A 26,865-nucleotide genomic window follows, 5' to 3' on the forward strand; every position below is an offset into this window, starting at 1 on the left:
TGGTAACATGAGAAACTATTGTGAACCCAGTTTTATGGAGGAGGAAACTAAGTCATCACATAGTTAACAAATGTGCATACTGTGACTTCCCTATTGAGATCTTCCCATGATCTGTGCAATTTTTCCAACAAAACGATGTACTGTACTTCCTATCTCTCTGATGCTTCTGCCAACCTCGCTTACCTAGCGATTGTCTCTTCATCCCCAAATAACTAGCCAGGTATCATTTTCATTATGGAGTTTTTCCTGAATACTCCCTGTACAAAAAAAAAACAAAACAAAAACAAACAAACAAACAAAAAAAAACACAAGAAACAAACCACGTGCTTTATTTATTTTTCTATTGTCAGCATATAGTAAATTTATAATAATGTCTTTGGGTTAAACATGACCCTGTAATTTCAAAATTATATGTTTATTTAAAGTTCACATTTTTCTTTTCTTTTTATTTTTGTGGAAAATCTGTCAGCTTTCAAATTTGGATTAAGACTGTTATTTCCCTTTAAACATTACTAACATTTTATTCAGGGATATATTCCCTTAGTGAGAAAAAGCAGAATTTGGCATAATAACAAGTAGCTGATTCAGCAAAAATGCACCTGGCAAACTGAGTTGATTTTGTTTTATACATACTTTTAGGTTTTCTGCTGTGAAAAGCTGCAATGGGTCACACAGTAGCTGAAGACAGAAGGCTCATGCAAATTAGATTTTAATTCCTTATAGTATTATATCACCTATGTTGATTGTGTTGTAGATTAGAAGTTTTACATAACATATATCTTGGCTATATAAGTCATGTAAGACCTCTGTTTTATTTTAATTATCTCCCTATATAAGTTCTTCCATTTGTAGAATTAAAATTAAGAATTAAAAATTAAACCTGCTCATATGAGTCAATGATTTTGCCAGGTCATTATAGGTAGTCTATTTTAAAAATAGAAACAGTTTTATAAATATAGGATTAAATTCAATAAGAGACCATGAATGCTTTAAAATATATACGCAAATTCTAGAAGTCAAGACCTTAAAAAAAATCATCTAGCATTACTACATAAAATGTTTCAAAGATTTTTACCAGCTCTTGACTGAGATATGATCGGTAATTGTCCCCAAAATAATCAATAGCAAACTAAAATTGATTGAGTTTCTGCAGTGTCTTAGAAATTATGCCCAAATTTTAAGCATATTCACTATCAAAATAATTTGATGTAGTAGATATAATATCCTTATTAGAGATATGGAAGTGGAGGTTAAGATCAACTTTTCAAAATTGCACATCGTGTAGGTAAGAAACCAGGTGAGTTAAGCTCCCAAATCTATACTACATTATGTCCTCAGTTTAGCAGTGAAAATGTAGTACAGTTATTTGACTGTTAGAATAATCTTTCGTGGTTTTTTTTTTAAAATTTATTTATTTACTGTTGTTTTCTGTTTATTTTGAATGGCTGTGAGGGTGTTGAGAACATTAAGAGGGGTTCACGTGAGTATCGGAAACAGCAGGTCACTCTTTACCATAGCGAAGAGAAGGTTTATATCAGCTGAATGTAACTGGAATATAATTTCACAGTTTTTGCTAAGTTCTATTTAAAAAATTACCTTTATTTAATAAACTACCTTTATTTAATTAACAAACTCCCTTTGTTAAAATCCTTTGTATATATGATCTGTTAAACAGATCATATATAAAAATAATAAGGAATATGAAGTTCTAAAAATAAAATAAAATTTAGTATAAATTAATGCAACACACCAAAGATTAACAATGTAGAGAATAATAAAATGCCATTTATTAAAAACGCTCGTCATAAAAATGAAGTCTATGCTGTTTATATTGTAATAGTTAAAATTTCAAGCCAGAAAAATCATTTTTCAGTTTTAGTGTTGAAAGAGTGCATGGATTTGGTATGTTTAAATATTGAATGTAAATTTTGTAGTTTTAAAAGCAAAATAAAAACCAAAATCCTAGGGTAAGGAACCAAGTCTAATTCTAATGGAGGGTCACTTCTACGACAAGATGTTTGCAATAATTACAAAATACTCTGAATCAAAAGTAGATTTCCTTAATTCAGTGGTTACCATGTGACAGGGACACCTCTCACGAAAACAAAATGGAGCATCCGACGTCCCACTATTCTCCTTTAAATATGGCAACATCCTTGTGCCAGGGCCCAGAGTGGTAGTGTAACAAGTGGATGGGAAATGGGCTATGGGCTATGGGAGCTGGGCATAACAGGCTTGAAAGTCAGCCCCACCTTGTCCTACCACCCGTCTGCAACTTACATAACAAATTACATAACATGTGTGGAACTGGATTTATCTGCCTACCGATAGTAACCAATAGTAACCTCTCCCCATGAAACCCACCAAGTACCGTGGACAGCGCACAGGATGAATTAAATGTGGTGGCTATTTAAAAAAAGTAATATTAATAATTCACTGCATAGTGGTGTAGTTGTGTGATGAGGTCTCCTTGCTGCATACATACATCATACCTATGTCAGGTGTGAAGCACACAGAGGAGGAAGCTGGTGTCCAGACAAGTTCTTAGTAAGAAGTCCTGTCTCCAAGCCTTGCCATATAAATGAGGTTTTTGTGAGTCTTTCGAGTAGAATGTTATAAGTATACAGAGAACTTTATGCTGATATTTGACATATGTAGGTGGAGACAACTTCCAGAAACATCGCTGGGTCAGCTCAACTCAGCATCAAATGATCCAGTGGGAAAGCAGAGAAATGGAATCCATGATTATCCACTGATTAAGCCATATATATACACATACACAATCAAACACAGAGTCAACCATAGTCTGTTTTTAAAGCAATATAAAAACAGGTTTAAAATTATTTAAATATTATATAAATGTGATATGCAACATGAAACAGGATAGAATATCTCCTTTCCCAAGCAGAATAAATGGAGTATAAAACAATTAAATATGATAATACTATGGTACCTTATATAAAATAAGATAGAAAAGTGAGATAAAATAAAAACAATAAAGTTAATTATTGAGACACTAATATAAACCGTTAAACACACAGAAAAAACTCAACATGTAATTGGTCACAATATGACCTAAATGCTTAGGCTGTGTGAGGAGGGGGAACCTTTGTGTGAAAGAAGGACATTATTCGACACGATGATCTGCAAATGGTGATGTTGGAAAGGTTGCAATGCCGTCGGGCAGATGATGATAGCCAGTTACAATCACAGAATGGACGCTATCCCAGCTTTCTATTCCATTTTTAAACTTCGCAGGCTGACAGTCTCGTAACCAAAGTCATCATCTACAATAAAAGAAAGAAAAAATGAACATTAAGACATGTAAGAAGCCAAATATTAGCAAAAAAGTGGACAGAAATGTCATTTCTTCTTTTTATTGCCTTTCTGAGTCAAAGTAAAAGTGAATTTTACTGGAGCTTTAGCATGCATATGCTCACAGGAACAAATATTACCCCGATCTAGAAAATATCCTCTGACTGAGAACCTTACACAAATAACCTGAGACACGGAGATGTTGCTGAATATATTAATTCACAATTACCATGTTTCCCCGAAATCAAGACCTAGCCGGACAATCAGATCTAGTGCGTCTTTTGGAGCAAAAATTAATATAAGACTAGGCTTTATATTATATTATGTTAGACAATATCCGGTCTTATAGTAAAATAAGACCAGGTCTTATATTAATTTTTCCTCCAAAAGACGCATTAGAGCTGATGGGCTGGCTAGGTCTTATTTTTGGGGAAACAAGGTATATGGTTTGTAAATAACTGTATCTAACTTTGGATGTTAACGCTCTCTAAAATCATGTGTCAGACCAAAACATAATCTTACCTCCACGTACAAACAGACTAGTTGAACTGTTTTTTTTTCTCATAAAGACAGGAATAAAGCTATTAGAAACTGGGCCTGGGCCTCTGGCAGCAGCAGAGGCTTCTGGCGGCTTTGCTAGAACGGTGCCACGTGCAGGGGCAGTCGTGTTGGAATATGGCGGGGGTTTGCTCAGCTACACGTAGGCATTTCCATTTGGAAGCTCAATGACAGTCCATTTAACTTCACCCTTCAATGACATTTGTGACCTTTTAGAAACCGCTCTGTTTAATGCTGGTGCCACAAGGTGAGACAGCAGTAGAACAAAAGACGGAGAGGTGCAAGGAGGATATTGCCGGGGTCTCAGTGTCTGTGTACCCTAGAAACTCATGTGAGAATCCTGGGCCCAGTGTGGTACTGTTAGAAGGGGGGGCCCATGGGAGGTGAGTAGGTCACAAGGGGGAGCCCTCAGGAGTGGGATTAGTGCCCTCAGAAAAGACCCCACAGAACTTCCCAGGAGCTTCCACCCTGTGAAGATTCAAAGAGAAGTCGGCCATCAAAAGTGAACCCTCACCTGGTTATGCTGGAGGGCTGATCTCAGACTCCCAGACACTAGAACTGTGACAAATAACTGGTTTTCTTGTTGTTTATACGCCACCCAGTCTGTGGTAATTTGTTATAGGTAATTTGTATATCTGAAAAGGCTAAGAGAGATATACATAGAGGTGGGACTGAATTTATTTTCAGGAATGAAAGCAGAAGGAAAATGAGATGGGATATAATTTGTGCTAGCTGGTCCTTCCCCCCAACCCCTGCCTGTCCCAGGATAGAAACAAACAAAATCAAGGAAAAGGAAAAATGGTATATTTTTAATGATACTAATGTTTTATCAGTTTTCACCTTTTTTATTTACTAATCTTTACTTTTGATTAAAGGAAAATCCATATTGTCACTAGGAATTTTTTTAACCCTCTAAGTAAATAGTATCTTTTGATACAAAAAATGTTAAAATATACATGTATTTCTGATGTTAAGGCTATATATTTTAGACAAAGAAAATACACCTGGGAAAGGGCTCAATAGTAACGTGACTGATGGTGGAAGGCTGAGTGCGTGAGTTTATAAACACAAACAATGCGATCCTGGGTTCTCCTGGGATGTCCACAAGCTGTGGCTTCCTCTGGTTTGGTCCAGGAGGCCTCTGTAGTGGCCTCCCTCTCTCACTCCCTCCCTCTCCCTCTTTCTGTCTCCCTCTCTCCCTCCCTCCTCATCTCTGTTTCTGCCTCTCTGAAAAAGAATTTCTGTAGGTTCAGTCATGACACAATGTAATTTCCTTACAGATGGGAGCTTGTCATCTGAAGAAATTAAAACACATTCAGCAGATTCTCACCTGTAATAAAAAGCTGTCAGAATGTCTAACTGCAAGAATATACTTAAGGAAATGGATAAAGCATATGTATCTTTTTCCAGCTTAGGATATAAGTATCAGGCATAGTTTCTTGTTGTTTATAAGCGACCCAGTCTGTGGTAATTCTACATAATTCTGAACATAAACACCATGTTTCCCTTTACAGAAGAAGAAGCATATTAAGTAAAACCCATCACTTTTCAAAAAAATAATTTGTGGTGAATGTTTTACTAGTCCTTCAATGAATGTTTTACTTCCCTTAACTTATGTAACCACTTTCAGGGGATTTGAAACTAATTGTTTCAGTAAAAGGCGGTAGAGCTCCTGAACATGCATAATTTCCCTTAAGAAAAATTAAATCAGGATTATATAAGTATATCACTACAAATCCATTTGGCCCCGAGGCAGTACGTGGAAGAAGGCAGAATGCAGCGAGCCACAAAAATCAAGGTGGCCTCTAACTCTGCTTATCCTTAGCAGTCTTCCTTCAGTGACCATTTGGAGGAAGACCACAAGTGAATAAACAGTCCATGGCCTTGGAAAGATTCAACAATGAAAAGCAGTAGAGTATTTTCCCAAGAACCCTACACCTAGTAAGAAAATGGAGGGGAAGAAATACACTGTATTAAAGGGAAGAGAGGTTATGTAGTATCTACGGAATATAGGTTTGACCTCTGTGAAACCAAGTGATTCACAGAAGAAATCAAAATTAGCAGTGAGACAAGTTGATGGGAATGAGAAATTGGCATTTATCAAATTATTTGTATAAATGGGAATTTCTCCTTTTCAAACATAGGTCATTGGAAGGGGTTTATAGAAGCCCGTGAGAATATTTAAGAAGTCATTAGATGTCCTGGTCAAATTATATTCTCAGCCATGATATTCTTTATGTTATTACAAATACTATAAACCATAAAGTAGCCCCAACCATCTCAGTATTATCTATCCTGTATCCTGATTTCCTGTTGAGCACGCAACGTTGTATGTCATTTTAATCATATTTGCATCTATGTGCTGTTGCCTTGATGCCCACACACACAGTCACACCCAAACATCAATAACCATGTCTGTCTAATGTGTCCCCAGACAGAGTACAGTGTCTGCACCCGGCTAAGTGCCAGTTACGTATTTGTTTATTTGATAATGGTCACATGATAGATCGAGGGTGAATGCCCTAACAGCCATTGAGATACCTTTTCATGAGGGACTATAGATAACACATGTCATAATGTATTAGCTGCTTCACCCTTCAACTCAGCGTTTCTATTTTTAAGGAGTTTGTCTTAAGTTAACAATGAGAAATCAGAACAGAAATGTATATGCATAGATATTTATTGCAATAATATTTATAATATGTAAAGATTTGAAAGCAGACAAGAGTTTCACAATAGGGGAATGACTTCAGATAATAGTATATTCATACCTTAGAATATTACGAATCCATTAAAATGGTGTTTTAAAAATATTTTTAAATAGAAAAATATTCCAAATATAATTTTGGTGGAAAAGTGGGCTCAAATCTGCATAAACATCATAACTGTGGTTATAAGTATACATAGTCATGTACTTAGCATATAGGTATATATTTAGTACATGTATGAGATGGAGAGAGGGAGAGTGCGTGTGTGAGTCTGTGTGTTTGTGTGTGTATGTATGTGTGTGTGCGTGTGTGTGTGTGTGTGTGTGTGTGTGTGCTGTATAGAAGAGACATTATCAGTCAGGGTGCCTGAATGTGAATCCCACGTACTGAGATTTGCCATATAACAAGCAAATTACCCACTTTTCCTCAGTTTCCTCCTTTGTGAAATAGGGAAAATAAAAATAGGGTTGATGTTAGGATTATATGAGTATCTGCTTGAAACAACGCATAACAAAGAGTCATATACAATTCTTAGCTATTGTGATCATCTAAATATACACACGTTATATGTACACAAAATGGACCCAGGTACATACACAAACATTCACAAAACTATGTGAAATTGAGCAAAATGCTTTCAGTAAGTAGTTTTGGCTTTTGGATACCTTTTGAGTTTTACTTTACATGTTTTTCTATTTTCCAAGTTTTTCTAGAATGAGCAAATATTGCTTTTATAATGAGAAAGCAAAATATTTTGCATGGTGTATAAGAACAGATGGATTGAGTCACATATAACGCATATGTTTAAAATATAATACTGTCTTAAAAACACAGTAGCGCTTAAAACAGTGCTCAGCACACAGTATGCACTGCAGGAGGGTTTATTAAATTAATATAAATGGTAGTTGAGGGATTGGATAATTATTAGTAATTAATTACTTTTATTAGTAATTAAAGAATATTCAACCCAAGAGATTTGCAAGAAAAGAAGTTACAGAAAAAAATTAAGGTTGTAAGAGAAGGTAATATCGGTTTAGCCACATTTGGATTCTATAATTCTTTCTAAGCCTTAAGTATATTTGATAGGCAACACTGGAAAAGCCCACAAAAAGGGAAAGCTAGAAAATCCACAGAAAGTGAAAATAAGTGTTCCGGCCAAGTCCAGATTCTAGATAAGCTGGGGAAAATAATATTAGGACAAAATAGAATAACTTTAAGGAGGAAAATCTTTTGTATGATCCTGGAGTAGGGAAGGTAGGGGTGGATATAGGTATCTAGAAAGTTTTCTTTAAAAAAGCAAAGAATGTACCAATTCAGGAATTGATGGCTTTATAGACTCTGAAATCAGAAGTCAAGTGGTCACTAAGAAAGGAAGGCTCTGGAAAGAATGCTGATGGCTTTAAGTAATAATACCGGGGGAGCGGGCTCCGTCGTGGCAACGACCTGGGTCTGCTGTGAAGTTCCAGTGCAGCAGGCACTCGACCAAAGGGAGCTGCTGTAGAAATGATCATTCAGTTGTCCCCCCATACAACTAGGGACAATTGTAGTAAAGACAGCTAATTGTAATTGAAGTTATTGAACAGTCACAGATATGGTAGGAAAATATCTTATAAAAATTTATGGAATTTCAGCTTAATTTTAAGACAACACACTGTAATTAAAAGAAGTTCACAAATATTATAGAATATAACAGATTACAATTTAATAACTCACATTCTATATTCCTAAAAGAATGGTCCAATACGTTTGGGTGTAAATTGTTTATTTTACATTAGAATTGAAAAGCAATGCAAAATCAAGGTTTCATTACCCTGCATAACTTTCAATTAGCTTAATCTTGGTTACTGTGGAGAGCTAGAGACCCTCACATTCAAGACTAATTCTCTTATCTTTGGAAATCATTGTGGCTAAAACAATGGAACGGTATTCCTTTAAATCTACCATACTCTCTGCTTTCACTTTCTAAAACATATTCCTTTTTTTTAGTTAAAGTTTATTGGTGTGACAATGGTTAGTGCAGTTACATAGGTTTCAGGTGTACAATTCTGTATGACATCATCTACATATCACATTGTGTGTTCACCACCCAGAGTCAGTTCTCCTTCCATCACCATGTATTTGACCCCCTTACCCTCATCTACCACCCCCGCCCCCTACCCTCTGGCAACCACTGAACTATTGTTTATATCTATGACTTTTTGTCTAAAACATATTTCTATGTAAAAATCTAACAATGAACTAAGATTTTACTTGAAGAATTGATATTAGTACAGTAGTTAGAAGACATAAGTTAAAAGGAATATCATATGAGGCAACAATCCAAATGATAAATTATACTTATCCTTCCACAGAAATACATGTTTTACCTGCCTCTTATCCTTTAATTCTTTTCACCAAATTCTATTTAATTTTATATGTTAGAAGACTATAAGAATGCTGTTATTAAAAAAGTGCAGCTGTGTTGTAACTCTGTGAGTTATCTGGCTATACTATAACATAGAAATTATATAAGATTTAATAAACAATGTGGTTATTCATTCATGAGGTGATTACATTTTTGTATTGTCTCTTTTAATCAAAGTATATATAGTTAACATACAATAAATATTATATTAGTTTTAGATGTACAGCATAGTTATTCAACATTTAGGTACCTCAGGATGTGATCACAAAAATTAACAACCGTCTATCACTGTACAAAGTTATTATATTATTGATTATATTTGCTAAGCTGTACATTATATCCCCATGACTTACTTATTTTATAACTGGAACTGTGTACTTCCTATTCCCCTTCACTTTTCTTGTCCATCCTCTATCTCTCTCTCCTGTGGCAACCATCAGTTTGTTCTCTATATCTACAAGTCTGTTTCTGTTTTATTTGTTTTTTAGATTTCACCTATAAGTGAAATCATGTGATATTTATCCTTCTCTGTCAGACTTATTTCACTTCTCATAACACTCTGTAGGTCCATCCATGTTTTTGCAAATGGCAAGAGTTCAATCTTTTTTGTGGCTGAGTAATATTCCATTGTGTATATGTGTGTATATATACATTACTAAATGAATCATCACATTGTTTGTTATAATAACTTGTACCTACTTTCTATGTTACAGTATAGCCAAATAACTCACACAGTTACAATGTAGCTACAATTTTAATAGCATTCTTATAGTCTTAAATCTGTTTCTTAAGACTTTGATAAAACTCACGTATAAAACTCAGGTATAAAATTTGGTTTATCTGTTTCAAGGAAGAATAAGGAATCTGATGTATGAGTAAGGTATTTAATAATTATTAAATACCTTTAATAATTATGAGGTTACTCTTTTATTTTTTATGAAAATAAAATTTTCATAGAAAATTTTAAATATCTAAATTTATAATTTTAGGGAGTTAAAGTATAACTTTAACTGTAATCTTTAACTGTATTTTTTTAAAATGTCAACTATAATGGTAATTATGTTCTATTTTCAAATGTTTTTAAAATTACTTTGGTATGTTTCCTCTTTTTTAGTGATCAATTTTGATAACACACTTTTGATTTGATGAGAAATTTGGGGGATTCTGTGGTCATCATGAGTGTCTTTTCTCTCCTCCCTCACTCTGCTTTCTAAGAGGGGATTGGGGTTCTTAATACTCTCAGTGTCAGACTTTCACTCCTCATGGCCCAGATTTGGATGCAGAGTCAGGCAAAACCCTGGCTGCAGCTACACTGTTGTTTTGTATTCTTTTGACTAATGGAGAGTCTTATTTGTACCACTAAACCTTGCTATGTTTCTTAGTGACTTTTTAGAGGTAGGTTTTACTTCTCATTGCTATGTTTAGAGCAGATAAATAATGCATAATCCTACACTATTTTCTTGACAAGGATTGCTTACATCATCTTATGTCAACAATCATTTTATATATGAATTTAAAAATTATTTTCCCAATAAGATGTTAGTGTAATGTCTAAAACACCATTAAATCACATTTGGTTTGTGTTTTTATTCAGCCAGAATCTTAAAAGGATCAGATATATAATTAGACCCCAAACAGTTCCATTTTCCTAGATTAATGTGCTCTATAGGCAGCAATTTGGAAACAGTAATTTATTGTGCTGAAACAATAACTCATTTCATGGGATCTGAGTGACCCATAAAAGTTAATGCAATTTTAGAGGTGTCTAGAATAGTCACAAAGAATAGTTAAGAGAAAGTGGGTCACTGTGCAAGCAGACCTCTATATCCCAAAGAATAGTGGTGATAAAAATGATTCAGGAATAGGGACCAAAGAACCACAATAACAAAATAATTCAATTTTGCACATTGCTTCATGCATATAAAAGCAAATAGCTGTGTCTGTGAGTGGTGTCTCATTTTATTTATTTCAAAAAATATATACCAGTTCTTTAAAATTATTTATTACAATGGGTGGTATTAGAACACTTTGCTTAAAGATTTTTAAAAAGCTTCCAAATATATTTTCTCCTTTTATCACGTTACAACCTGAGATAAAGTACAGATGTTTCTAAATCGCGCGCGCGCGCGCACACACACACACACACACACACACACTGAGATAAAGTGGGTGAGTGGATTTTCCATGTGACTTATGAGTCTACTAATTCAAAAGAGTTATTGTATTTACTCTCATGCATACTTATACACTCAAAATCTTCCTTTCCTTTTTGATAATAAGATAATTAATGGGGAAATTAACACTATAAAGATTTATTTTTTTGACACATCTTTCTTAATGTTAGCTAAAATAGAAGACTTCTTTGTTTATATGAATTTGTTTTTAATCTGTTATTTTCACTTGGCTGTAAATCAAAATTTCTTATTTGTAGTGCATGCAAATGTGAGTCATTAATAAGCATAGGGATAAATAAATCCATCCAATATATAGCTTAAAGAATTCCAATGATGATAAAGCATTCAAAAATGGAATGTCATTCCTTAACATTCATTACAATATAAGAATAATTTTTGTTTTTAATTTTATCTTTGAGTGGTTTAATTTCAGAAGAAACTGCAAAAGGAAAGAAAATGTATGTATCATTGTTTTCAGAATTGTGTTGGAAAAGTGAGGGAACTATTGGTATACAATTATAGGTAAAACAATCCAATATAAGAATGGCAGTTTTTTTAAATAATCGGAAGTTTCTGGAAACAGAATAGAATTCTTTGTGAGGTAGTGAGTTCCCGAACACTGGAATGACTTAAGTGCAGGCAATGGTATTGGAGGGATTATTACAACCATGTGATCAACAGATTGGTGTCTTCATGGTTTCCTCCAGTTCTAGTTCCCTAAGATGCTTTGCAAATTTTGATTCTCTATTAAGCCTCCAAATGTTGACTTTTATAACTCCTTTATGTCCTCAGAAATTCAATGAATATTAGTGTAACGACTATGACATTGCCACATACCATGTGGAAGCACTAGGCATAGAGTGGTAAATAAAATAAAGACATGACTCCTGTCTTCACGATGCTTACAGCAGCAGGAAATATGGACGTTAGACAAAAGCATGTACTGGTATACCAGGCGGAGGTCGTATTTCGGGATGTAACATAGACTAAAACATGTGACATAGACGAAAACATCAGGGGCTGTGAGATTAAGGGTCAAGTTCTACGTGATCAGGGAGTGCCCACTGAGCAAGTAACATTGAAGCTGTCACCTAAAGCAAGAGAAAAAAGTCAGGGGAAGAATGAGGAACATAATGTCATGCCCATAAAAACAGATGGTGCTAAAATAGAGTTGTGGGTAGAACTTTGCAGTTTCAGGAAATTCAAAAAAAAAAAAAAATGCTGCTGAAGCATGAAGAAATAACAGAGATGAGCATAGAAAACCATTTAGCAGGCTTACATCATCCCAAGTTTTATAGGTCATTGTAAGCAGTTCGAATAGTTATTTTAAGTTTAATGAGAAGCTATTAAAAAGTTTTCACCTGGAGAATGACATAATTAATATAAATTGTATTTACGGAAAACCTCTTTAATGTAGAATATGCACTGGAACTGGAGATGTGAGTAGAAAGCTCGTGTAGGAATCCAGAGGAAAGACCATGGTAATCTAGCCCGGAAGAAGGTTTAAAGTGAAAAGAAGATTTAATCACATGTTCAGATTCATTAGGGAGTGGATGAAGTAGATGACAAAAACTTGAATTTCTAAACAAGAAAAAATAGCTGGTATCAGATTTATTCAACTGCCTTAAATAATTATTAAAGTGGGGCAAAACGTATAAAAAACACATTTGAAAGCGTTGGACTATGTTACAAATTTTAAGAGAAGAAAAATACATGAAGAGAGACCCATACTAACCTTGGATTTCTCACTGGGGGAGTTTTTCAAAATGCTGCCCAGAGAAATAGAGCCAGATGGCAAACATTGGTCTCACTACGTGAAGAAACAGAGCAAATGAAAAAGCAAGATCAGAAATTCAAGATGTACAGGAAAGGAAAATACTCACAGTTGTGGCTGAGAACGTGGCTCAAGTGTGACTCACATATATAGTCATGTTAATGTGAAGTGTGGATAATGAAATATCCAAATTGTCAGTGAAAATGCATTGAGAGGAGGCTTTGGTGTTCAGGGAGGAAAAAGTGCATGTGTGTGTCTGGTGGAGAAGAAAGAATTAAATTGTATCTTCCACAGTGAGAAGTCAACAGATACCGTAACGCGTGGGGGTGGAAACCACGTCAGTTAGAGCTTAGAAGAAAAGATCAAAAGAAGCAAATAATATGCCAATAGTTGGAAATACTGTTTATGTCAACAAACTTGTAGGAATAGTTAATTCTATAAAATATGTGCATATTTAACTTTGATTAAAAAATAAAATTTGAGAGTAATATGCTTTGTTTAGGTATGGTTTTCACAATATATTATTTCACAAATGCTTCTAATGACTCTAAAAAAAAAATCCACTGATGTAGAGTTTTAAGAGTTGTGTACCAATAAAATTAATCTATAAAAGAGTACATAATCTTGCAAATAGGAAATTTTAAGGTACTTCTAAAACTTATGCATGGTATAACTTTCCAAATTGGCTCATAATGTGTGAATGTAATAAAATTTGAGAGCTGCACAACAAACTGATGAACTGCGAAATACAGTTAAATTTGTGTAACTCAGATTTAAATGGTCATTCTGCTTTTAAGATTTGTAATCAATATAATGTAAAATGCTATTGACATGAATACCTTCCTTTTCCACACAACATATTTCTTTCATTCTGAAAAAAAAAATACTCCTGAAAGTAACTGGCAACAAGAAAACAATTAGAACAGCATGATGACTGATACTATTTTTCAATGTAAATGTAAGTAATCGCAGAATGCATTTACGTGCTCAAATTTTAGACAGAGAACAGTAAAGGCAAAGCGTAGGAGAACAGTGGTGGAGATTTTTAACTTGTGGCTTGAGGTAAAAATGACCATTGTAAGAGGTCCAGATGAAGCCAAAACAACAATAATAGCAATAATAATAATAATAATAATAATAATAATAATAATAAAAAGAACATTTATGGTGATGGCAGGAGAGTAGACTGGGCGGTGAGCATACAATGCAATATACAAACGGTGTATTATAGAATTCTACACCTGAAACTTATATAACATTATTAATCAATGTTACCCCCAGTACATTTAATTTAAAAAGTAAATAATACAGGAACATAACATTTTAGAAGGTTGTCATAGCCAATAAACTCCCCAAATACAAATAACCAGATTGCCAGGTTGTGGACCTCCATCTTTCACTCCTCCAGTGCTTAAGACAAAGGTCAGTTGAATCACAGAAATAATTCAACAGGAATAATATATTCTCACTTTATATCTTAGCAATGTCCATTTAATGTTAATGCAAATGCATTGTCGACAGGAAATAATCAAGGTAAAAATCTATAACATGATATCCAAAGATAGATTCCTATTAGGTTCAGCAATTATTGACCTAAAGACTTTCACTCCACATAAATAAAACATAAAAAGAAGGAAGCATAAATGTATTTCATAAATTATTTCTACACGGAAATAATGCTTTAAAGAATTTAAATTGTGGAGGTTATAAAAGTTAATATATGTGAAGACATTGTTTCACTGGTTCAATAATTAACAATAAGTAATTTCTATCACTTCCTTTATTATATTTTCCCAGAGACTCCCTTATGACAATAAGCCATTTGTCAAGTTGCATTTTGATATTGTCTATTCTTTATGTAAGGTTTTGTGATGTAAGAGGAACATGTTATTATGTTAATTATAAAGTAAGTGACAGGGATTATGCCAATGCTTTTGGATATATTTTTTCCAACCTCCATAACAACCATAAAATCACTAGTATTACATTTTTTAAAGTAATGTTTCCAAGATCTAATAACGGTAATTGATAGAATTAAAATTGAAATTAAATTGAGATTCCACCAATAGAGTCTGCCATGTATAAAGGAAGGTAAAATAACGTTATTTCAAAGGGTTACAAGTCAACTATTTATGTCAATTAATTATACATACATGAGATTTAAATATGTGTGTTTACCTATTAGAAATACCTACAATATGTCAGAAAACCATTTAGTTAATTGAGTTTATCTAGAATAGACAATGACTGCATTTTTTGCTGTTCTCTTTTGTAAATTATAATCTTTTAAATAGATAACTTTATATGGAAAGTATTAGAGTTAGTATAAAAATAAACCTTGATTTCCCCCCAATTTTTATTACTATAAAGGAAAGAATTTAAATATTATGTACCTCACAGCTCACTTCTGTACTTTCCAACATGGTAGCTGTTAGCCACATATGGCCACTGAGCAGTGTGGCTAGTACAAACAGAGATGTGCTGCACTAAGTATAAAATAAATACAAATTTAAAAAAATATTTCCTTTTTATTGAGATGTAATTGCCATGACATTAGTTTCAGGTGTACAACATAATGATTCACTATTTGTATATATTCCAAAATGATCACTGTATAAGTCTAGTTAACATTCATCACCGTATATAGTTACAAAAATTTTTTTCTTGTGTTGAGAACTTTTAAGATTTACTCTTTTAGCAACTTTCAAATATGCAATAGAGCATTATTAACTATGGTCACCATGCCGCACATTACATCCCCATGACTTACTGACTTCATAACAAAGTTGGTACCTTTTGACCCCCTTCACCCATTTTGCCCGCCCTTTACCAAATACCCTTCGCCTCTGGGAACCACCAGTTTGTTTTTCTTATCTATGATCTTGTTTATTTTTAAGATTGCACATCTAAGTGACATCATATGGTATTTGTCTTTCTCTGATTTATTTCACTTAGCATAATGCCCTTACACTCCATCCATGTTGTCACAAAAGGCAAGATTTTATTTTTTTATGGCTAAATATAGCCCATGGTGTGTGTGTGTGTGTGTGTCTGACATTTTCTTTATCCATTCATCTATCAATAGACAGGTTATTTTCCATGTCTTGGCTATTGTCAATAATGTTCCAATGAACATGGGGTGGCAAATAACTTTTCAAATTAGTGTTATCATTTCCTTTGGATAAATACCCAGATGTGGAATTGCTGGATCGTATCGTGTGATCCAGCAATTGGAGGATTCTCCATACTGTTTTCCATGGTGGCTGCACCAATTTTCATTCCCACCAACAGTGCACAAGGTTTCCCTTTCCTCTATATCCTCTCCAACACTTATTTCTTGTCTTTTTGATAGCACCCGTTCTAACTTGTGTGAGATAATATCTCATTGTTATTTTGATTTACATTTTCCCTGATTATTAGTGATGTTGAGCATCTTTTCATGAGTCTGTCAGCCAACGATATATATTCTTTGGAAACATGTCTATTCAGATTTTTAGTTGGATTGTTTGTTTGTTTTTTGCTATTGAGTTGTTTGAGTTTACTTTATATACAGAGGGTGCCAAAAAAATGATACACATTTTAAGAAAGGAAAAAAAAACTGTAATAAGACTGTAATACTCAATATATACTGAAAAAAAGATGAATACAAGTAATGTGTATACATTTATTTGACACCCTCAGTATTTGGGATATTAACCCATTACATGATTTGCAAATATTCTCTCCCATTCAGTAGGTTACCTTTTCATTTGTTGTTGATATTCTTTCTGTGCAGAAATTTTTTAGTTCGATATAGTCCCATTCATTTATTTTTGCTATTGTTGCCTTTGCTTTAGGAGTCAGATCCAAAAAATCAGCACCACAACCAATATCAAGGAGTTTACCAGCTACGTTTTCTTTTAAGAGTTTCATGGTTTCAGGACTTACATTCAAATCTTTCACCAATTTTGAGTTCATTTTTGTTTGTGGTATAAGATATCGGTCCACAAAATACATTCTTTTGCATGTCCAATTTTCCCAACACCATTAATTGAAGAGACTGTCATTTCCTCAATTATACTCATATATTCTTGGCTCCTTTGTTGTAAATTAATTGACCCTATATGTGTGGGTTTATTTCTGGGCTCTTTATTCTATTCCACTGATTTGTGTCTGTTTTTACTCCAATATCCTGCTATTTTGATTATTATAGCATTGTAATATAGTTGGAAATCAGGAGTGTGTAGCCTCCAGCTTTCATCTTTCTTAAGATTGCTTTGCCTTTTGTGGTTCCATAAAGATTTTAGGGTGTTTTTATTTCCATTTCTGTGAAAAATGCCATTGGAATTTTGATTGGAGTTGGACTGAATCTATAGATTGCTTTAACAATATTAATTTTTCCATCCATAAGCATGGAGTATTATTCAATTTATTTGTTTATCTTGCATGTCAGAAATGTTGAGCTAAATTATATTATTATAGTTAATTTCAACAACTTTTTTTCTTTTTTTTTTTTAATGTGCCTTATATCTGCCTCACATTGTATTTCTGTGAATCAATGCTGTTTGAAACTTTAATTTTCAAAGCTGGAAAGTGAGTAGAAGAGAGAGGAAATATTTTTTCTGGTCAGCTCCCTGTTTAGAAAGCCCTTCATATTCTGGAGTAATACAAATATGCTGATCTAATCCACTGTAGAATCCACAGGGAAAATCTTAGAAATGAAAGATTATTCTGTAAATTAAATAATTTTTCTGTATTTATTTTTAAGATAACGTATTACACTGTTTTATTATCAATTATTCTCTATTCGTTATACACTACGTTAAATCCCAGGTAACATTTAAATGACCTCTAGCAATTACAGTACAATTTCAGACCATAAAAAATTGAGAAAACATGTTAGCAGTTACCTATCTTTGCATAACTTTACGAATTTGTGGCTATACAAGACACAAAGTACAGACCTTGGATTATAATGGATAGTATAGAAATTGTAGTATAAAACATACCACAATCAAGGCCAAGCAGAAAACTTTTAACACATAGGGTCTGAAGTCAGCTATTTATGCCATATATCCTAAAGTAGTTTATATTCTTACTCTTTTTCTTCTCTGCCAAGAAGAGTTCCTGGTGGAACAGGAGGAGAGAATTTGGCAGAAAATGGTAGAGAGCAAAGGTATTATAGAACAGTGGAAACCATTCGTTTAGTGATATAAGAGCTGCCAGCAACATGCATACTCTTCTGAACTAAAGGTCAAAGAGAAATGAAAGTAGGACAGAAAGCGGACAAAGTAGGGATGTATGTGGGACAGAACTAGAGAGAAGGAAACAAAGACCCAGCTGAAGCTAAAGATGGGAAGTCAGGTCCTGGCACTTCCTGACAGGAATTCTGTACATTCTCCATACCACACAATTATAGCATACTATTTTCCACTGCTGCTTAAACGTTTTAAGATTTTGGCACTGTTTAATAGGTATTTTAATAGGAAGGTGTCGGAGCATTTCAAATATGACTAACTGCCACATTGCTCTAGACCTCATTGCTTGAAAATCAACAGCTGGAACAAATTTTATTCTTATCTCTAGTCCCTATGACTCACTGTCTAAACTGTCAGGGTAACTGTCGTTTTGCTTATAAGTTTGAGCTAGTCATGTTTTCTCTATTCTATTAGGATCACATATCATGAATTCTACAAAAAATTCAGTAGGTAATTTGACCTGAGTAAATATATCCTCATATAAGAAAGATTAAATCGACAAAACAATTAACAGGAAAAAAATAACAGTAAGGACATTTGATAAAAGAAAAATATGAGACTAGGAAAAGAAGTCAGAACAAAGAAAACGTACATTTTGAAATTGTGTATGTCTAATTCTGTTAGGCATCTCCTACAAGATGCAATGAGAAATGGCCTTTGTGATGGAGGCATGAGACCTTATAAGGAGAAGCTATGTTTAAATGAAAAAAAAAAAAAGACTAAAATGAAAAAAAAAAGCTAATTTAAGAGGAACATAAAAGAAAACCTGTAAAACAAACTTCATAATTGTCTTGAATCAGAGTACTAGCAGCAATAAAAACGTAACAAACTTGAAAAGTTCTCTCACAATTCAGAGGGAAGAAAAAAAATCTAACAGTTTAAAATTATGGGAGAGAATGTTAATTGATACAGAAAAAAAGGGAGCACAAACATATATTGGCATTGCTGAAAGAATAATTCATGATCATGAGGTGGGAAGAAAATACAGAAAAGTAAAAAGACATAAATAAATAATAATTCATCTAAAGTCTTCCTGAGCTGAAATATAAAGACTTGAGCATACAGACTGAATATACTTTACCTAATTATATTCAAGTTACTAACTACATACTTACATTAGGATTTTTCTGTGTACAAAGTTCAAGAATAAGATAAATTTTAGCACTTTGGTAGGAAAAAAAAGTATACTTTCAAGGGGAAAACATTAAACTGATGACAGATACCTCTTCTGTAATGTCAAGATAATACAACGGTGTTTGTTGATGGCAAACGTGTTAAGAATTGTCTGCAATCCATGTTCTTCCCTGGTAAAAGCAACAGTGCTTGTTTACCATTCATGGAGAAAATTACTGAAGTATATATACCCAATGACTAAGGGAGGAACTAAAACAAAGTGGTCAAAAGCAGGGAGAGCTAGCTCAAAAATGACAATAAAGCTTTAGAACTAAGAATTCAAAATATTTAAATATGCTTTCATTTTACAATTAAAAATACCAAAAACATTGTAAAAATATGTATGTCAAAAAGTACTAATTGGTCTAATCTGGGTCTAAGTTAATAAATATGAATTAGGAGTATGAGCCTTATTAGAAGTTTAAATGTATATAAAATATAAAATAGCTAGAGGGTAAGGATAAAAAAATACTAACAGAACTGTCCCCACCCACATGCACACACAAATAGACTTCAATCACTGGAACAGTGACATAAATTTAGGGATTCAAGAATACAGACTTTGTAGTATAGGCTGCCTGTTTATTAACATCAAAAAACTATTTATCATGTTTTTAAGTCTGTAGCATACCAGTTACAAACCGAGTCAGGGTCCAATAAAATTTACTTAATAAAACTATGAATTTATATCTCCAGCTCATCTATTTTTACTTGCCTAGTTTCTAGAAGGGCCAGAAGAACAAGAGAATTTTTTTTTTCACATGGGGGATATTTAAATGTAATTGTATTCTTAACATTAATTACAGAGATGTAATTCAGAGATTCAGGATTTTAAAAATAACTGAAATGATTCTTCGCAGCAACAAAATCGGTACGTGGCACCGAAACCAAGTGTAGAGGAAGTGCAGCAGAAGCCCTGCAGGAAAACAGGCAACATCCAGCGCGCACGAGCAATGAGGGAAGGCAGCGCACTCATTTTTTATTTATGACATTGTGGTGGTAACATTTTAAACACTTTTTATAAAAGACAAAACTTAAAGTAACACCCATTTATAGTCTGTGTACATGAGGCCCAGGAGTGAATCTGAAACAACTGGGAGATGGCAGGTTGCGCATGGACCCCCCCACCGCCTGGTCCCTGCCCTACAGCAGCTCTCCTCCTCAGAACCGCACCCCATCTCTGCAATCACACAGCATCGCGGAAACAGATGGGCAGCTCTGAGGGGGTGCTTCTCAAGTTGGGATTTCTACTGCAATCACGGGAGGGGAACACCAGTGTGAGATCACATGTGAATGGAACTGCGTAGGTGCAGCAGGAATGGAACTGCGTAGGTGCAGCAGGCAGACCTGCCTCCCCGGGGGCCTTTAGTGCCCAGTAGGAAGTCTCAGCTCAGCCACCCATGTGTCCCTTAGTGGAAACTGTGTGCCGCACTGTGGTTCTGATGCCAAACAGCCTCTTCTAACCCTGAGGATCTGGTGAGCTTAGGGCATGGCACTGGTTGTGTCTCGTCTCCAAGTCTCCGTGGTGGGGAGAGAGATACCACTGGACACACAGGGCATGAGAGCAGAGAGCTTTCTCCCTGCGACTCAGCTGTGTGAGTGTCCCAGCATCTCCGACGTGACACATTGTTAGAGCAGAAACTGGTGGCCATTCCAAGACCATCTGGTTTGCTGCAGCTGAGGGACCAGCTGAGGGACTCACATCCTGAAAAGAATAGCTACTGAGGGAACCGAAAAATCACAACCAAAATAATGGTCCACAATAGTACTTGGATCAGTCGACGGAATAATCCTATGGGGATGCAATCAGAGTATGAAAATTATGTTTTGTAAGTAACAAAAGTGACATCATAGTATCCTTTTCGATTTAATTCATGGGACCTCCACTTCAAAACAACAGAAAATCGATGGCCCTAGGCCAATGCTACAGCCAACAGCTAGAAGTAAATGGCCAAATTGCAAAATCATATTTTAAAGCCATCTGAAATGTTTAGATGAAACAGAACTAGATGCCACCAGCCCTTTTTATTGTTTTGTTTTCCTGGAGAAGACGCCAATTCTGAGGATGGCTTGGCTCAGGCAGAGAACCACTGTTAGGGTCGGGGAGGGGCAGGAAATGTGCAATCCTTTTAGGGACCACAAGGACTGAAGCGACAAACTCGAGACTCGAAGGCTAGCTTTCCAAGACATTGGTGAATTCTGAGGCTATTTGGGAGCCAAAAGTTCCTGAAAAGAAGAGTCTCCCACAATCCCACTAGAGAACAAGGACCGGAAATACCACAAGTCAGAGATGACAGCCTCAGAGAATGCTGAGATGCACCCGAGGGCAGCTCCAATCCTGGGTGACGCCAGAGGCATGAGAATAGTAAATGTTGAAACCAACAAACAAGACAATTATACTGGGGAAGGAACAAGAAAACAACAACAACAACAATTTACTATAACTTATTACAACAACTTATACTTATTAGAATAAAAAAAACAGAATGAAAGTAAATATTTACCTATTATTTTCAAAGATGTCAAAAAGGACATTGCATCCGTAATACACAGATACTTTTCAAAAAACAGAGAACAGGCTTAAAATTAAAGGACTAAAATTTTTACCTTGAATCATGTCGTTTTTATTACATTATGAGTGATATACTACAATAAATAGGGAATTAAGCACAAAAGCTAAAGACAAAGAATTTAGGAATATTGGAAAATAGATATTCCAAGGTGATGAGCCGTGCCAAAATAGGGATCACTCCTGATTACTTTATTACATATCATTGTTCATATGGAATTAATTTATAGAGTAATAAAAGTAGTCTGAAGGAAAAAAAAATAATTAAATGGGCGCATAGAAAATTAAACAAGAAAATAAAAATGAGAGGCAATGATTTCCATGATTTAGAAATGGATCGTGTTGAGAGAGAAAAATGTATGAAAATAGAAATAACTATTCTCACGCTTTCCTCTCTACCTGGTGTGATGTCCCCAAAGTTCAGCCACGACGAGGAGAACTGCACAGCTACGGGGGCGAGAATGCTCTGGAGATTATTTAATTTCCCATGTCAATGACAGTCTACATTTTCATTCCTAGAAATGAGCAAGGGCCAGGCCAGGCCAGGACCAGAAGAATTTTGCATTTTGGAGGACAATGTGCAGAATGTAGGATAGGACTGCACTCATGTTTAAAGTCTGTGTAACAGCCCCTCTTGGCATGTGGAGACAAGCCTGTATTTTCAACAGCCTGACTTCAAATCAACTGTCTTAACAGCTCCTCTCTTTCATATATTTTTATTAACCTCTATAACAGCCATGTCATAAGACAGGCAGCCATTGTTGAAAACAAGAATAAAGAAAGGAAAACTATTTTCTGTGTATATTGCTTCACATTTTACATAAATCTGTGGCACTTTGAAATAAAATATTAACTTTCCCTATTGCAATCTTTTTCTTTAGATTGTTCAATATAAACTATGCTAAAGTGATTACATTTCTATTTTTAAATGTTTATATTTGAACTCAGTTGATTTACCAAATAATGTATAGGGGGTATTTTTAGAACATTGGTGTTTCTTCATTAATGTAGTTATGAGTTTTAATTCTAATTTAAAGAAAATATTTAGATTTCAATTTTCTTTTTTTCTGAGATTTTTCAAGTATTTATAATTTTAAAAATGTTCTTAAAATGACAGATAATAACATTTAAAGAGAAAACTTCAGATTTTTTTCGTTTACTGGTAAATCCCTATATTTTCCTATCAAAATATTGTGTCCCTGATATATATATTTTTTAGTTTAATATACAAGAGTTTCAGGTGCGTGATGTCACCTTTATTATTATGAAATTGTTTAGCAGAAATGTGAATAATTTTATCAAGAGATTTCAAAAGAAGTAAGAACACATACCCAGCAAGGGAATACAGATTTAAGTAGTTGAAATTGAGGGCATAATTATAGTCTTAAAATTATCTGTAAGGCATTTCCAAGATTTCTTTAAAAGTGCACTTTGCTTTTTTCACAGAAAATTTACCTTCTAAATGTATTTGCTCTGCAAAAAATGATCTCTAAAAAGTAGAGTGAGATAAACTAATATTTGTTACATGTTTATTCATGTCAGGTGCTGTGTCAGATGTTTCATTATTTCATCCAATTTTTGAGGGAGTATATGGAGCTCTATATAAGCAACATACTCAAAGTCACAGAGCTGATACGTAGCAAAGCCCATCTTCTGATTTAGCTGGAGGGATATGGGCACGAGTCAAGGCAAAAGTTAGTTTTGGGGCTAAATTGTCTGCAAAGGGGGAGGGAACAACATCTGGGATATTCCTACACATGCACATGGTTCTTTCCATAAATCCGTGAGGTAAATTTCTTCTCCTCTTGAATGAAGTCACATCCTCACAAGGGATGGCCCTGTGAGCTGCTTCGACCAGTAGCATCTGGAGAAAGGGGCTGTGGGAGTCCCCAGAAATCCTCTGTAAAGCCACCACCCACGTGAAGAAACTCCAGACTGACCACTCAAATGGTTACACGGCACAAAGGAGAAGCCCAGCCCGTGACGGCCATTCTCAGCCCAGCTGAGGTGCAGAGATGTGACAGTCTGGGACATTCCAGCGCAGTGACCACTCTGTGGAATGCGGCTGCAAGAAAACCTCGGCCACTTCCTTTTAAAGAAGCATGAACACCCAAGAAACCCAGAGAAGTGTGATGAGCCATTTGTCAATGTTTTAGACAATTAAGCATTTGGGTAATTCATCTCGTAGTCGTAGATATCTCAAACATACACTGCCACCTGGAAGCGAGGTGCTGCCTTAACAAAACCCTAACATAGGTGGCGCTGGGTTAGGGGCCCCAGAGAAGCAGACACCGGAAGCGCTGAAGAGACTCTCAGTCTGGCTGTAAGAGAGTGAGGGGATAGTGGACGCTGGAGAAAGAGAGACTCACATGGGCCGTGGGTCAACAAATAGCAGTAGTGTCACTGGCGAGAATGTGGAAAACATAAGTGTGGAATAACCTGTGCATCTAAAGATGTCCAAGCAGAATGTCAAAGTGTCAAATGTCTGATTTTAGTTACGGATGGCAAGCAATTGTAAGAGAAAAGTAACTTGAAATATTATTCAATTTTCAAGCACATTTTAGGGGAAATAGAGAAAGTAAAGTTGTCTCCAGGTAAAGATAAAATCAATTTGGCCATAACACAACTAACAAAGAATTGAGACAGGGCTTAATAGCAGTTCATAGGTAGAGAAAGAATATAAAAAATTTAAGAGTATTATGCATACTAACCTGATAGGCATACAGATGTGATTTGTGGATCACGGATGTACCGTGTTTCCCCGAAAATAAGACCTAGGCGGACAATCAGCTCTACTGCGTCTTTTGGAGCAAAAATTAATATGACCCGGTCTTATTTTATTATGAGACAGAATCTTATATAATATAATGTAATATAATGTAATGTAATGTAATATAATTAAATAGCCGGTCTTATTTTACTATAAGACCAGGTCATATAAAATATAATATAATATAATATAATATAAAATATACCGGGTCTTATATTAATTTTTGCTCCAAAAGACGTGTTTGAGCTGATTGTCCAGTTAGGTCTTATTTTGGGGGAAACAAGGTAGTACATTCTGGTAAGATTCATACAAAACTTTCAAAGATTTGAAGAAAGTTCTACCAGGAAAATCTCCAATAGTGTGTACTAAAATTAACTGAGTTAAAACTGAAAAGAGGCCTCTTTTCCCCCAACATTCTATGGCTGAGATGTGGGAGAAGAGAGCTAACTGACAGCCAGTGTGGCCATTTAAAAAAAGCTTTTTTCCAGCTTTATTGTGATTAATTGACAAATATTGAATGCAGTCTTTTGATAAATCTAGTATTCTGTTTTTGACATTCAATATTATATTAGTTTCAGGTGTACAGCATAGTGATTAGACATGTATATAATTTATGCAGGGATATCCCTAAGTCTGGTAGCTACCGGTCACCATACATCGTTGTTAAAACATTATTGACTATATTCTCCGTGCAGTACTCTACCTACATTCACATGACTGTTTTGCAACTACAAATTTCTACTTCTTAATCCCTGTACCTTTTTCACCCACCCCTCGAACACCTCGCCTTCCCATCTGGTAACCATCAGTTCTCTGTATCTAGAGTCTATTTTGTTTGTTCTTTAGATTCCACATATGAATGAGATCATATGGTATTTGTCTTTCTCAGTCGGACTTATTTCACTTGGCATAATACCCTCTAGGTCCATTCACGTTGTTGCAAATGGTAAGAGTTCATTTTTTTAATAGTCCAGTAAAATGCCATTGTGTACTCGTATATGTACCAAATATTCTTTATCCAATGGTCTATTGATAAACATTTGGGTTGCTTCTATATCTTGACTATTGTAAAAAAAACACTGCACTCAACATAGAGGTGCATATATCTTTTAAAATTAGTGTTTTGGATTTCTTCAGATAAACACACAGAAGTAGAATTGCTGGGTCATATGGTAGTTCTATTTTTAATTTTTTGAGAAACCTCCAAAGCATTTTCCACCAATTTACAATCCCACCAACAGTGCACGAGGGTTCCCTTTTCTCCACATCCTCACCAGCACTTGTTTGTTGATTTATTGATGATTGGCATTCTGACAGGTGTGAGGTGATATATAATTTTGGTTTTAATTTGCATTTCTCCAATGATTAGTGACATTAAGCATCATTTCATATGTCCATTGGCCATCTATATGTCCTCTTTGGAGAAATGTCTATTCAGGTCCTCTGCCCATTTTTAAATTGGAGTGTTTGTTTTTTCAAGTGTTAAGTTATGTGAGTTCCTTATATATTTCGGATATTAACCCTTTATCAGATGTATCACTGGCAAATAGCTCCTCCTATTTAGTAGGTTGTCTTCTTGTTTTGATGATTTCCTTCAGTCTGCAAAATTTTACTTTGATGTAGTTCCATTTGTTGTTGTTTTTTATCCTTTTGTTTCTCTTGCCTGAGGAGACATATCCAAAAATATTGGTAAGAGCAATGTCAAAGAGTTTACTGCCTATTTTCTTCTAAAAGGTTTATGGTTTCAGGTTTTACATTTAAGTCCTTAATCCATTTTGAGTTTATTCTTGTATATGGTGTGAGAATGTGGTCTAGTTTCATTTTTTTGGCATGTACCTATCCAGTTTCCCCAATGCCCTTTATTGAAGAGACAGTCTTTACCCCATTGTATATTCTTTCCTCCTTTGTCATAGGTTAGTCGACCAGATAGATGTAGGTTTATTGCTGGACTCTATTCTGTTCAATTGATCTGTGTGTCTGTTTTTATGCCAATATTATGCTGTTTTGATTACTTTGGCCTTGTACTATAGTTTGATATCAAGTAGTATGATATCTCCAAATTTTTTCTTTTTTCTCAATGTCTTTGGCTATTCAAGGTCTTTTTTGGTTCCATATAAACTTCAAGATTATTTGCTATATTTCTGTGAAAAGTGCCATTGGTATTTTGATAGGGATTACACTAA

The 26,865-nt window shown here is 34.7% G+C and overlaps 1 protein-coding gene across 4 annotated transcripts in view; it reads right to left on the reverse strand.

Moving 5' to 3' along the window:
- Positions 1 to 453: 453 nt before the first annotated feature.
- The window catches only part of CCDC102B (coiled-coil domain containing 102B), a 207,373-nt gene continuing 180,961 nt past the window's right edge, over positions 454 to 26,865 (reverse strand). For 3 of the 4 annotated variants that reach the window (XM_081078367.1, XM_081078366.1, XM_081078365.1), the window contains one exon: positions 454 to 3,287. In XM_081078367.1, coding sequence (XP_080934493.1) covers positions 3,284 to 3,287 — 4 coding nt within the window. In that variant the 3' untranslated portion in view covers positions 454 to 3,283. Of the gene's footprint in view, positions 3,288 to 25,848; positions 26,346 to 26,865 lie in introns of those variants that run through there. The other variant, XM_081078364.1, reaches the window with a different exon arrangement.

This window comes from Rhinolophus hipposideros (genome assembly GCF_964194185.1).
Source record: "Rhinolophus hipposideros genome assembly, chromosome: 17".
In the NCBI taxonomy this organism is placed as follows: Eukaryota; Metazoa; Chordata; class Mammalia; order Chiroptera; family Rhinolophidae; genus Rhinolophus; species Rhinolophus hipposideros.